General features: G+C 39.2%; 1 protein-coding gene across 3 annotated transcripts in view; it reads right to left on the bottom strand.

Moving 5' to 3' along the window:
• The window catches only part of TBCD (tubulin folding cofactor D), a 183,534-nt gene that overhangs the window by 126,416 nt on the left and 42,022 nt on the right, over positions 1 to 15,096 (bottom strand). For all 3 annotated transcript variants that reach the window (XM_088133455.1, XM_088133453.1, XM_088133454.1), the window contains exons 10-14: positions 14,456 to 14,588; positions 11,534 to 11,682; positions 8,902 to 8,962; positions 7,636 to 7,710; positions 1,369 to 1,463 (exon numbers count right to left, since the gene is read on the bottom strand). In XM_088133455.1, the coding sequence (XP_087989581.1) occupies positions 1,369 to 1,463; positions 7,636 to 7,710; positions 8,902 to 8,962; positions 11,534 to 11,682; positions 14,456 to 14,588 (513 nt within the window). The remainder of the gene's footprint in view (positions 1 to 1,368; positions 1,464 to 7,635; positions 7,711 to 8,901; positions 8,963 to 11,533; positions 11,683 to 14,455; positions 14,589 to 15,096) is intronic.

The raw sequence follows: 15,096 nt of genomic DNA, 5'->3' as shown, positions 1-15,096 counted from the left end.
CACATTATCTTCAAGGGGAACACCATAATGAACAGAAAGAGAACAACCCATACAAGGCAAGATATGTGCCAAATTTCGACCAGGGAACTACTAATTTACAGAGAATTTTATCCCACTGGGATTCTGTCTCAGTGTACTAACTTTCACCCCATCCACTCTATCAGCCTCATAGACGTATCTGACTCTGACGAAAAGAGCCTGAGCCAGCCCAAAAAAAAAAGTGAAGGTAGGAAGGTAGGAAGGTAGGAAGGTAGGAAGGTAGGAAGGAAGGAAGGAAGGAAGGAAGGAAGGAAGGAAGGAAGGAAGGAAGGAAGGAAGGAAGGAAGGAAGGAAGGAAGGAGTAAAACTCATGACAGACGCTTCGGAAATCTGAGTTTAGTCACTGAAAAGCATTCTCCCATAATCCCACATTAGAAAATCTTAGATGTAGGCTGCTTACATAAAGAACTGAAACCAAAAGTAAATGTAATGAGAAGCATGTGAACTCTCATTTCTTTTCTATTCTGGTACAGCTGGGTGAAGCAAATACATGTTTCAAACACTTTTCAAAACATTTCAAGGGATAGCACAATGCAACACCTCATGCCTGAAGGAAGTTAAAAAAGAAGTAATAGCAAAAGTTGACATATGTCACAATATGGGCAAAGAAAACTGAAGATTCAAAAAAGATGGTAAATCTGCAAGCCTACCAAACATGAGTCAGCAGTAAGAAATACCACTTAAATATTTTATAGAGAGTATAAAAAGCATTGGAGTAGAAAAGTGCTATAGCTATCATATAAGACATTGTCAACGACCCTAGGCCTAAAGTGATAATTTACAAACCTGCAGCACTCATGTGAGTTTTCTGAGATGCCCTGGAGCCACAACACTCTTGGCATCCCACTTCAACAGAAAGCAGGACTCTCTCTAGGTTTCTTTTACTGAAGAGACCAGAATAATATTACAGAAATCTACAGAAGTCTTTTACTAAGGGAGTACACTGGCAAGGAGGTCATTATCTTAAATGATAAGAGAGGAATGTCCAAGTGGCCATGATGTAAATCTCTCTCAGAGTTTGAACATACAAACAGCACCAGCTCAAGGGTATATGGCACCCCTAGGCCACAGTGACTGATGGTACCACCTCCCACTGATGAGAAAATGTGCACATTTAGAACTATTCAGAAGGAGGGTCAGCAATGGTAACCCCTAAGCTTTGGAAACCTAGGCTAGTGCCTACCTGGCCATAGCCTAAAGCTGGCTCTGTTTACTAACATATAATTCTACCAAACCAAAAGCTTTTGTTTTGTTTCGTTTTTGGGTGTCTGTGTGTGTGTGTGTGTGTGTGTGTGTGTTTGTGCTTAACTCAGGTTACAAAACACTTACCATCTGATAGTCGGGAAGGTAGTAACAATCCTCTTCTTCCCAATTCAGCCAGTGCCAAACATCCACCATGCCAAGCATTATCAGTTTCCTGAAAACTAGAGTTTTAGAAAACAGGATTTTAAGATGATTTATCTTAGTTCTTATTTTAATGTGCTTGCCAAAGAAAGGGTCTTACACGGTGCTGTGTAATTGTGCAGCACAACACAAAATCAGATTAAATTTTCCTTAAATATAATGCAGTATGAGTCAATCAGACAAAAATTACAGTGACACTGTACTTTTCTTCTTTTTTGCAAGTTGCATTGTTGTAAATTTTTTTTTTAAATCCTGTTATTAAAAACAATTGTCTTTTTATGATCAATAGCAGAGTTTCCCAAACTTTGTCGGTTCATGGTGCCCTTGATGTCTCAGTCATTTTTTCATGACCCTAGGCCTAAACTGATAATTTGCAATCCTGCGGCGCTCATGTGAGTTTGCTGAGGTGCCCTGGAGCCACAACACACAATTTGGGAACCACGGCTCTACAGAAAACAGACACTATAAGAATTTGAAACCTCTTAGCCCACAAAAAGACACACTTAAATTGAGGTTGTTTTCTGAAGCACTGTAACTAGTTTGGAATAGGGAAAAAAAATAAGATTCAAATCAAAAAGGCACCAAGAAAGTAAGTATCATTTTTAGAATAAAACAAAATATTTAACCAATTTGAAAATATGGTTTAATATTTTGGCCTGTTCAGATGTCAATAATCAACTGTTTCTCAGTCAAGAAAAAGCAGGTTATCTATCGAGAATAGTAGATTTTCCAGGTACAGAGAATGGTGAAAAGAATTACACAGCATTGAAAGATGAAATCTACATCTCATTTGTAGCAATGAATTGCTGATCTGTGCTGTTTGTCAAGGAAAAAAAAATCATTTAGATGCTGACAAAGGAGAAAGGAAGAGTTTCAAGCAATATTGGCAACATTTCTGAGGAACTGTTTTGTGTATAACATAATTTGCTAGACCCATTTTTTTTCCTTTTTAAATTATGATTATAAAATGTGAAGTTATATTACTTTAATTTAGTATATACATATACATACAGTGGGGCAAAAAAGTATTTAGTCAGCCACCAATTGTGCAAGTTCTCCCACTTAAAAAGATGAGAGAGGCCTGTAATTTTCATCATAGGTATACCTCAACTATGAGAGACAAAATGGGGGAAAAAATCCAGAAAACCACATTGTCTGATTTTTAAAGAATTTATTTGCAAATCATGGTGGAAAATAAGTATTTGGTCAATATCAAAAGTTCATCTCAATACTTTCTTATATATCCTTTGTTGGCAATGACAGAGGTCAAACGTTTTCTGTAAGTCTTCACAAGGTTGTCACACACTGTTGCTGGTATTTTGGCCCATTCCTCCATGCAGATCTCCTCTAGAGCAGTGATGTTTTGGGGCTGTCGCTGGGCAACACGGACTTTCAACTCCCTCCAAAGGTTTTCCATGGGGTTGAGATCTGGAGACTGGCTAGGCCACTCCAGGACCTTGAAATGCTTCTTACGAAGCCACTCCTTCCTTGCCGGGGCGGTGTGTTTGGGATCATTGTCATGCTGAAAGACCCAGCCACGTTTCATCTTCAATGCCCTTGCTGATGGAAGGAGGTGTTCACTCAAAATTTCACGATACATGGCCCCATTCATTCTTTCCTTTACACGGATCAGTCGTCCTGGTCCCTTTGCAGAAAAACAGCCCCAAAGCATGATGTTTCCACCCCCATGCTTCACAGTAGGTATGGTGTCTTTGGATGCAACTCAGCATTCTCTCTCCTCCAAACACGAGTTGAGTTTAGACCAAAACATTCTACTTTGGTTTCATCTGACCATATGACATTCTCCCAGTCCTCTTCTGGATCATCCAAATGCTCTCTAGCAAACTTCAGACGGGCCCGGACATGTACTGGCTTAAGCAGGGGGACACATCTGGCACTGCAGGATTTGAGTCCCTGGCAGCGTAGTGTGTTACTGATGGTAGCCTTTGTTACTTTGGTCCCAGCTCTCTGCAGGTCATTCACTAGGTCCCCCCGTGTGGTTCTGGGATTTTTGCTCACTGTTCTTGTGATCATTTTGACCCCATGGGGTGAGATCTTGCATGGAGCCCCAGATCAAGGGAGATTATCAGTGGTCTTGTATGTCTTCCATTTTCTAATTATTGCTCCCACAGTTGATTTCTTCACACCAAGCTGCTTGCCTATTGCAGATTCAGTCTTCCCAGCCTGGTGCAGGTCTACAATTTTGTTTCTGGTGTCCTTCAATGGCTCTTTGGTCTTGGCCATAGTGGAGTTTGGAGTGTGACTGTTTGAGGTTGTGGACAGGTGTCTTTTATACTGATAACAAGGTCAAACAGGTGCCATTACTACAGGTAATGAGTGGAGGACAGAGGAGCCTCTTAAAGAAGTAGTTACAGGTCTGTGAGAGCCAGACATCTTGCTTGTTTGTAGGTGACCAAATACTGATTTTCCACCATGATTTGCAAATAAATTCTTTAAAAATCAGACAATGTGGTTTTCTGGATTTTTTTTTCCCCATTTTGTCTCTCATAGTTGAGGTATACCTATGATGAAAATTACAGGCCTCTCATCTTTTTAAGTGGGAGAACTTGCACAATTGGTGGCTGACTAAATACTTTTTTGCCCCACTGTATGTCACTTTTTCATATTGTTAATTAATTCACCACAATAAAATTAATGAAAATTCTATTGAAGACATTAGGATTTAATGATTGATTTTTTAAAAAATTGTTATACTTTAATAACCATACTAAAGGTTATTAAAAGCTAACAAAATTCAAAATAAATCAATTATTAAATCCTAATGTCTTCAGTTAGAAAGCAAGATGGATATTTATAAATGTTTATGGTTGATCATTTATGCCAAGGATGATGAATCTGCTGCCTACATGCACCCTTCTCTCTTTACCCCATAGCACTGAAATTAAACTGCAAAATGGCAATTTTTAGTAGTGCCATTTTTCTTGCTTCTTTATTTTTACAATTAAATAGGCCGCTATGTCGGGGTTTAGAAACAATAGGTCAGGGTCTCTGCCCATTCCAGTGACATCCCCAACATACTACTGCCTCTCGACAGCTTTTGGCATGAACCCCCCCACAAACTGAAAAATCTGCCCACTGATCAAAAAAAGTTGCCCACCACTGATTTATGCGTGGCTTATATACATGAAATTTGTCTATTTTTAAAGAAGTATTTGTGCTATATAATGGGCTCACTGTTTAAAGAAATGTAGTGTTCTCAAAAAACAAACAACATTTCTGCAACATTTCTCCTCCATTGTTTGTCAGCCAATTAGTAACCAAGGACAAAAAAACCCTCTCAATCAACACTGGACAACATCAAATATTCAATACTTGTTTTCAAATCTTTTTCCTGAGTTTGGACAAGTACATCTTGTTAACCATGTTTGCCTATTAAAGGGCTTTCTCTACATCTTGTCCCAAAATGGGGAGAAATTACATGACTGACTTTGGCAGAAGAAGACACCAGGAGCTGCAAAAATGGGTTTTGGGGGCATCATGTGGCCCTGGAGCATAACTCATGTAGCCTAACTTTGGAAACTCTATTCATCTTTTTTTTTTTATTTTGCACAATTCCTAACTCTATTGTAGCATTTTATTAGATGGGAGACCAAAAATGTACGTTCTTTCCTACATCTATATGTAGATATCAAATCCAATCACTAAATTACATACTGGGGTACAAGGGGTTGAGTTTTTAAAGATATCTTTCCATTCTTTGCAATCTAACTTTTATGCTTCTGCTTGAGAAATATTTTGTGGATAAAATTTGCATTTCTACAGTAATGTTGTACCAGTTTTCTGAGATCTAAAGAATGTTCAACACAATGCAAAATTTGCAGGGAGGTAAGACCCATTCAATCAGTCCACCCCCAGCAACTGATGGACCCAATTGGGTTCCAAAGGGAGCTGGGGGTTATACCCAAGAGTCTGCTGCACCGTCCAGTGGAGGCCTTGGCTGCTACCTGGAATAGGAAAGCAGCCAATACCTTGGACAAGATCGCGCTCATGTGACCTCTCTTGATCCATTGAACGCGACACTCCCCATGGCTTACGGAGGAGTTGAGGGTTTTGAAAAGGGTTAAAAGAAGTCTAGAGCGCCGCTGGAGGAAAACAAGGACCAAACCTAACCAAACACAAGCTAGAGCCGCTATTAAGGCCTACCTTGTGGCGGTAAGAGTGGTGAAATGTCAATATTTCTCCACTCTTGCATCTGCAGAATGCCGCCCAGTGGCCCTGTTCAAGATCACCCGATCTCTTTTGGGAAAGGGGGACTCAGTAGCCCATTTACAGGGCTGCACACAGGAGTTTTCTAGGCATCCAGAGGATAAAATCGCTCAGATCCAGTTCCAGTTAGATACCAAGCATGAGGCATGGTCTATAGAGATGGCCAGGGTATGTTCTTACCCTGTTATCTGGGAACAGTTTGATCCTGTTGAACCTAAGGAAGTAAACAGGGTCCTTCAGACAGTCAATGCCACCATTTGTCAACTAAATCCATGTCCCTCCTGGCTAGTTAAAGCTTCCTGGGAGGTGACATGTGGGTGGGTCCACGCAATGGTGAATTCATCCTTGAGGGAGGGGGTATTTCCAGCTGCCTTTAAGGAGGCGCTGATGCACCCCCTCCTCAAGAAGCCATCACTGGATCCCATCATACTGGACAATTTTCATCCAGTCTCCCACCTCCCCTTTTTACAGAAGGTGGTTGAGAAGGTGGTACTGTTGCAGCTCCAGAGGATCCTGGAGGAATCAGATTATCTGGACCCTTTTCAGTCAGGTTTCAGGCCCAGATACAGGATGGAAATAGCACTGGTCGCACTCACAGATGATCTCTGGCGGGAGTGGGATGGGGGTAGTGCATCCATCCTTGCTCTTCTTGACCTCTCAGCTTTCGATACCATTTCAACCATGGTATGTTTTTGGGTCGACTTGGGGAATTGGGAGTGGACAGCACAGTTTTGCGCTGATTGTCTTCCTTCCTACAATGTCGATCCCAATTGGTATTGATTGGGGGCAAGAGGTCCAGCTCGCAGCCGCTCCTTTCTGGGGTGCCCCAGGGTTCGGTACTCTCTCCACTCCTTTTTAACATCTACATGAAACCACTGGGTGATACCTGCATCACCATGGGATGAGTTATCATCAATATGCTGATGATACCCTGTTATACATCTCCATCCCGGGTGAGGTGAGTGATGGCGTGACCACCCTTTCGTGGTGCCTGGAGGCTGTGGGGATCTGGATGGGGTGCAACAGGCTTCAGCTGAACCCTGGTAAGAGGGATTGGAGGCCCCTCTGTATCCAAGGATTTACCATCTTCTGTTTTGGACAGAGTTGCACTGCCCTGGATGGACCCGGTGTGTAATCTGGGGGTCCTCCTGGACTCACAACTGCTGCTTGAGGAGCAGGTGGCAGTCGTGGCCAGGAGAGCCTTTGCCCACCTTTGTGTGGTACACCAGTTACGCCCCTTCCTGGATCAGGAGGCTCTCCAGTCAGTCACTCATGCCCTGGTCATCTTTCAGCTAGACTATTGCAATGTGCTCTACATGGGGCTACCTTTGAAGAGTATCTGGAAGCTACAGCTGGTCCAAAATGTGGCCATGCGGATAATTTTGAGTGCCCCAAGAACGGCGGATATAACACCTTTACTATGTGAGCTGCATTGTGTCCCAGTCTGCTTCTGGGTCCAATTCAAAGTGTTGGTTATCGCCTTTAAAGTCGTACATGGCATGGGTCCAGGTTACCCGAGGGACCGTCTTACCCCCATCACATCAACCCGTTCCACCCAGTAAGGCAGAGAGGGCATGTTGCAGGTCCTGTCAGCAAGAGAATGTCGACTGGTGGGGCCCAGGAGGAGAACCTTCTCTGCTGTTGCTCCCACCCTTTGGAACATTCTCCCCCGAGAGGTGAGGCAGGCCCCTACCCTACCGGCCTTCCAGAAAAAATTGAAGACCTGGCTCTGCCAGCTTGCATGGGGAGATAACAACTCTACCCAATCCTGTGGATGGCTAGCACCTCGATGACACTCCCTGAGTGATCACCAATTACTTTGTATCTTTTTATTTTGTATTTCTTATTGTAATATTGTAATTTTAATTGATTTTAATTGTTTTGTTAACTGCCCAGAGTTATTTAATGAGATGGGCGCTGACAAATTCAATCAATCAATCAATCAATCAATCAATAAAATATTACCTGAAGCAGTCTAATACAGACCCAACAACATCATCAGCTAACTCTTTCGGCAGCCTTCCAGTCAGCCTGCCAATCCTAAAAAAAGCAATAGCACTTCATTAAGACTTTCAACAGTCTATGTCTGTCATATTCAACATATCAATACCTATGCTGCTGAAATTTGAAATTTGTAATTTTGAAACTTAAATCTATAATTCTGGAATATATTGGTCTAACAAATTTAATTTAAACTGAAGTTTAAATAGTTCAGATTTCTATGTCTGCATTCTCTATAGCACAGGCAAGCCTAAGCAGATAACCTCTAATATTCTACTGCATTTAAATCTTTATATTCTGTAAGAAAGTAAGCACCATTTGCAATGCAGATATACCTAATTATTTTATTTTAGATTTTCACTTACTCTTTTCCAAAGATAGCAGTTTAAAAGTTTGGACTCACTACCTGTGAAGGCTGTATGCCTTATCCCTTAATAAACGAAGCATCATTTTGTGTTAGGAGGTTTTTAATTGTTATAATTTCTGAGACGTGAAATTTTGGGGGGAGCTTTTGCTACTTTTTTTCCTATTTCAGGATGAAAAAAAACACTGTATTTCATATGCCATATCCCTAAAATGCACTTCTCTGTCACAGAAAGATTCAGAAAAAGATCAAAATCTCTTACAGACAGGTAAGTTTTTTCTGTGTTTATAATACTGGACAAATCATCCAGCAAGGAAATAGGAAACTTGATGGAACTAATTCTCCCATCACTAGATAATACCCAGATCAAACCCCTATAAGTACATTTCAGATATGTTCCTATGATAGTCTTTGGTGCATTTAGCAGAAGAAGGGAAGATACACACCAAGCCCCAGTAAATCCTTACATTATTTGCAATTGCTTTTCATTGTTCAAGAGTAACTCAAGAGGCTTTGGAAAACAGAAGTGGAGATAAAATGAGCACTGAATTTATTTATTTATTTTCATGTATTTTTATAATGACTGAAAATGGGTTCAAGATTTTTAAAATAGGAAATTGTATATACATACTCAAATGCTAAATAAATAAATAAAGGACAGGAAAAAGACTTCATAATTTCGAATATAATACAATCCCAAAACGAAAAAAAGTAAATATTGACAGCAAGCAAGCAAGTCCATAAATTAGCCCATGTTGTTTTGCTGTACTAAACAGGGCATTTAATAGCACTGTGTTCTGTATCTTTCTAGTTACCAATATTTACAGATTAAGTTGTGTAAATTAGTTTAACTCAAGGGCACATACCCTTTTGCCGCAGACCATCTGACAACAGTATCTTTGTCTTTCAATCCAATCAATAATTGCTCTGTGAAAAAATGTTTTAAAATCATAACATGAATTAAAGGCAACCAAACATTTATACTATTGCCATCCAACATATATTTGTCACATTCTTTTCCAGCCCAAGCCTCTTTCCAGTGAGGGGGGAGGAACTTGTTGCTTTCTCTTAGCACTTCATCATCTCTAGCATCATTAGGAGACAAATCTTACTGGAGTGATGGAGGATCATGTCTTGTTTCTAAACATGATTTTGCAAAGAAAATATAGTTTGTTTGCTGGTTTGTTTGTTTGTTTGTTTGTTTATTTAGCTGAACAAGGCACAAAGGAGTCTAAGCACATGTCCTTAAAAAGAATGAAGACAAAATTAATTATGCCGGAACATTCAAAATGGCGCATGAAAGTGGGGAGGCACTCATCCTCTTTGTCTTCCCACGTTCCTGCTATGGACTGAAAAAGTGCTTGGTCTGGAATGTTCCCCCTCCCTCCTGATAACCTTGATCCTCCATTCCAGTATCTTCCTTGCTCATGCCATCCATTACATCAGCACAACTATATAGCTGTCTTGGCAGTATCATGAAAGTGATCTGTCATTTCCTTCTGCCAGGATTTTTTTTTTTTTAATTCTCAATCCAGCCTAAATTTTTTTCAAGATAGTATACAGAAATATTCAATTTGATGTAAAATGGCAGGAATTATGTCTAACTCTATTATCTTTTGAATTCAAAGCAGGGCAATGCTGTGTGTGAATAAACAGAGTGCTCAGGAAGGAGAATTTACACTGAGTGAAATTGTCTAAAATCTGTCAGAAGATACGCATAATGGTATAATTCAGGATTTGGAAAACCAAACTTTTTGGATCTGAAGAACTTGATAAAAATTTAATAGCAACATACTGAATTTTTGAAAATGTTCTACGCATAGACAGATAAAAATGAATTCAAGGCAAAATATAAAATATCCTGGGAATTACATTTATTATGAGTGTTAACTTACCCCATAGAAAAAGGGTTTAATTAACTTAAGCTTCTGAATGAAAGGTGGGCTATATGCTTAAGGAATATTCAAAGAACCCTCTTCTATCTATCTTATTCATATTTAATGTAATTGTTTGATAAATATCACATGGAATAAGAACACCTAAATAAATAAATTCAGTTCATATATGAAAATAATAATTAATGTATTAAAACAAGTCTTTGCCTATTGTCATCAGTTCTGACTTAAATCAATTAACAGAGCATCCAAACTTGCCTGAACACATTAATCAGGTGAATCAAGTTAGAAACTGAAGTATAATGTTCAGAAATAAACAAATATTGTCAGCAAATTTATACTGGGAAAAATGGATATTTTAATCTTACGTAATATCATAGACTAAGAGTTGGAAACATATTTTACAAATCAAAGGGTTGGGTCTTTGATAGCTTAATCCACGTGGTTTATTCAGCTGGTTTGTTATTGAAGTTGTTATTAACTTGATTTATATCTGAATTAAAGATAGCTAACAATATTTTGTGTATTTTATTGTATTGGTGTTATTTGCGCTTTTTGGTTATTGTTCTTGACATTGTTTTGAATTAGGACAACCCCTCCCTAGAGTCTCACGGGGTATATCCACTAGGTTTAGTCTGGCAAGATTCTGTCTATTAGAAGCAAGCTAATAAAAGAACTATATTGGACTAGACTGCCTCATCACTGTTCTTGGGCTGGGCCTGACAGCTCCTTTAGTTATCAGAAGCCAAGCTTACCCAGAGTGTCCCTTGATGAAAGAGGTGGTACAAAAATGGTAGCTTTTTTCTTTTTGATCACATTTAAAGGTAGTCCTTTAAACCTTTCTTTAACCTTTTTTTTTTAAAAAAAAGTATAGATATGCAAGTTTTTACTGGCATGGCTTCGTACAGATTAACTATGCCTGTCCTACAGAATTAGTTCATGAAAGTTTTCAAGCTATCATTCTGTAATACCTCAGAAATTATAACACTGTGCAGCAATTGAGTGGTCAAGCAAATATAGTTTCTCTAAAAATGGCAAGTGGAAATTCACAAGTAAAGCAACTTCAATTTTTAATTTTTATACTGCTCTTTTAACCAAAAGAAGAAAGACTATGCATATTACATCTATCTCCTACAATGAAAATCACAAGGTTAATGCTACTGTCAATTGTATCATATATATATCAGTGTAATAAAGTCTTCAAATTATACCTAAATAAAATCCAAAAAATGGTCTGCCATAAACCAAATAAATAGCTCAGTCCTATCAACAAATCATCAAATGAATTTAGAACACAGTTGATGACTTTTTGGCAAAATCTCCATAGGATGAAAAAGATTATAAAGTTGCCCTTTTTTAAATTTCATATTAATACCAACACAATGACAGATTCTACCATTAATTAAAGATGGGAGAAGAGAAAGAATCAAAAGTATGACACCTAGATATAAACAATATTTTTCTAAGCTATTAAACAGAAATAACCCAAAATTGTTTACATTCTTACCTCCCAGATAACTTAAGGAATAAATATACGAATGAGTAAATCATATTCATAAACCACATTGGTCAGGATATCAGATCTATTTTTGATCAAACATACCTATAACATTTTCAACCTCTCCTGGAATATCATATTCCTCTTCTTCCTCATCTCCTGTGATAACTGCTACATTTTCTGTTTTATGTGGAATGGGACCTCCAGCAGAAAACTGCAGATTTGCAGCTAATGATCGGAATCCCCGTTGATACCTAGAAACACAATTTTACCACGGTTATATTTTTAGTACAGCATGGAATTTTCTATGCATTACCTTCAAAATATCCATAAAGTATATTTTAAAAATGAATATCAAGTATTTACAGAGTGCAGGTTTTCATAACTGTCACTTATTGGTTAAATAACTTGTGAGGAAAATTTGTGCTAACATTTTGTTATCCACGTCTCACATAGAACTATCTAGAAGTCATTTCACCAATAAAATACCTATACATTAACATATAATTTATTTCTTAAATATAATGCAAATATTTATATTTAAATATGAATATAGTTAAATACAGAAGAATGTGCAATATAAACTCAGGCTTTGTGGACACAGTTTATAACTTAAGAATCACTCTTTTTTTCCATTATTACTGAAGCAAACTGCCTAATGTTTAAAAATCTGTTGGTATCTGTTTTATCACATATTTATTTTTTGTTTTATTAATAAAAAGCATTAATATATTTCCTTTTAGTAACTAATATATAATCCATATTAGTTCACTTTGGTACTTGTTACTTCTTTAAGCCAGAGGTAAAAAACCATGGCCCATAAGCAAAATCTGGCACACTGCCTGTTTTTGTATGGCCCACAAGAATTGGCAGGTGGACACCAGATAACCAGGTCCAAGCCTCAGCTGAGCTCCAAGGGCTGAGGGGCAAAGCTGAGGGGCAGGGCGTCCCAGAAGTGACAGACCGGTGCCATTCTTGCTGGCTACTGCATTCCTTCACCTGAAGACCTGTCAGCCACACTCGCAGAGGTGGAGGAGGGATAGGATCTAGTCTATTAAAGAAAAAGTTGGCCAGCCCCTGTTTTAAGCAATAAGTACAATTTTGATAATTTGATAATAAAAGCATTGATAATCTTTTCAGAAATATATACAGGTAGTCCTCCCTTAACAATGGTAATTGGGGCCGGAATTTCCATCGCTAAGCGATATGGTCATAAAGTGCAATGTCATGTGACTGCATCACTTAATCCTGGCACTACCAGTTGCCATTATTAAGTGAGGACATGTGACTTCCTGCCAGCTTCCAACAAGCAAAGTCAATGGGGAAGCCGGCAGGAAGTTGCAAGTCCTGGTCACAACAAGCCTTTCTTGAGGCAGCTCACAAGCAGGCCAGCGAGTGGGTGAGTGCTACAGAGTGCAGCCAGGACGGGGGGAGGGGTGGGTGGGCATCCAGGTGGATGCTGCAGCCTGGCATGAGCACGGCCAGGCAGGGGAGTGAGCACTATGGAGTTTGGATGGATAAGCAGGTGGATATTGAAGCATGGGATGAGTGGGTGGGGGGTAGGGGGTGCTGCATCCTTGTATAAGCGCAGCTAGGCAGGGGGATGCTACAGCCTGGTGCAAGGGCAGCCAGGCATGCAGGCATGTACTATGGAGGGCAGGAAGGGGGTACTGTGGGCAGGTGCATGCTACAGAGTATGAGATCCCAGGGATCTCATACTCTGTAGCAGGGCTTCTTGAGAGAAAAAGTGGCAGGAGCAGGAGCAATTTACAGGAGCGACTTGTGACCTTCCCTGCCAGCTTCCCCATTGACTTTGCTTGTAGGAAGCCAGCAGGAAAGGTCGCAAATGGCAATCACATGATTGCTGCAACCGTTGTAAGTGCAAATTATTTGTGGGGGCAACAAGTGCAGCCTTTTCAAGACCCTGACTGCCATTTCGCTAGAGAGTTACTGACCTCCATCTGGCAGTATTCAGTTCTGACTGAACAGCAAGTTGGAGGACCTAATCTGGCCCAAACAAATGGGGCACAGCAGAGGTGCAAACGGACTGAAGCAATAAAGCCTGCAACAAGCCACAGATAGCAACAACCAAAGCATAAGGAGAGAAGGACAAGAAATTATCACAGTAAGGGTAGATCATAGCATAGTGGTTTTTAATTAAGGAGATAGATGTGAATGTTTTATGGCTTTGGAAGAGGGGTCACGTAATTGCCATTTGCAACCTTCAGTGCCAGCTTCCAACAAGCAAAGTCAATGGGGAAGCTGGCAGAAGGTTGCAAATGGCAACTACATGACATTATGCTTAATGACGGTGCAGGATTCACTTAACAATGGCAGTCGGAAGTACCAGAACTGCTGCCATTAAGCAGTGTGGTCATGTGATGTCACACTTTATGATCACGTTGCTTAGCAACAGAAATTCTGGTCCCAATTGCCATCGTTAACCAAAGATTACCTGTATTTCTACTTTTTGTGCTCTGTTTATTTTCTATGCTGTTTAATCTCTCTCTGCCCTCCCTTCCCTCCCTCTTCCCTTTCTTTACATGCCCTTTATTCTTGCTATTCCTAGTGTTACAATGAGTGCTTTAGCGGGAAGAAAAATTTAGCAGCCTGATTATGTTTTTCAGCAGTGGTACCTTTGTTCAAGGAGAGTAAGGCAAAGGGAAATATAGAAGGGAAGGGGCATTTATATCATAGCTTTATAGCATCTTTTTAAAACAATAAACCACCTAGGATTTGTTTTTCTCCATAATCCTAAATTTAACTTTGAAAGGAAGATTTAACTGTAAAATAAACTGTGGAAAATGTGAAGTAATATAAATTAACTCTATAGAGGAAGAAGTTGCTTATACCTACGGAATGCCAAAGTTCCTACACAAATATTACTAAACCAGAATTTCTCGTCATCAAATGAATGAGAGATGATTTATTACTTATCTACTCCTATTAATGATAGATCTTACAACTCAGGTTAGCCTAATAAAAGGAAAGAAGGCAAGTAAAAACATGACTATGAAAAGAACAAACCTCCACTTTGCCACCTTTGGCTTAAGAAATGTAAGACCAAGTCGCTGAACAAGTTTCACTCCCAGCTTGCGAAGAATCGTTTGGTTACTTTCAAACAGCTTGCAGTTATCAAGACATTCAAGCACGGTAGAAGCTATAATGAATAAATTTCTCTATCAATAAATTTCTCCATTTTTTGTCCACTGTATAATGTGTAAGAGACACATTAAAACATTTTCAGCAGAAGACTATGAAACATATGCTCAGCTTTTAGTACCAATACAAAAGTAAGTTCTTTATAAAAAGAAAATTAGTTCTGACACTTAAGACATTCACACTGCACTGAAGGTAAGCATTTGGTCCCAGTTCCATAGTTCCCCACAAAGACTGGCTTGACTTATTAGGAAAACAAAATCAGTGCACGGTATAAAATAAAATATTTAGGCAACGTTTTCCAGAAAACCTATTGCATTAAGCAGCCTATAGTTTCAACTGAGTCCACATTTTATAGCAGGTACAGCCACAACCTATCTTTCAGTTAATTACCTGGACTCACACTCCCCTTTTTATTATTGATAAACTTATTAATATAATCTAACATAATAATGTACTTTAGGATGTCCAGAGTCCAGAATTCCAGGACTTCAGCTTGCCATCTGGGG

The sequence above is a fragment of the Python bivittatus genome, unplaced genomic scaffold (genome assembly GCF_059951505.1).
Source record: "Python bivittatus isolate LINGU-HERP-01145 unplaced genomic scaffold, Pbiv_v1 ctg000080_np1212, whole genome shotgun sequence".
Classification (NCBI taxonomy): Eukaryota; Metazoa; Chordata; class Lepidosauria; order Squamata; family Pythonidae; genus Python; species Python bivittatus.
The sequence above is the reverse complement of the archived record's forward strand: the minus strand, read 5'-3'. Positions and strand labels throughout refer to the sequence as shown.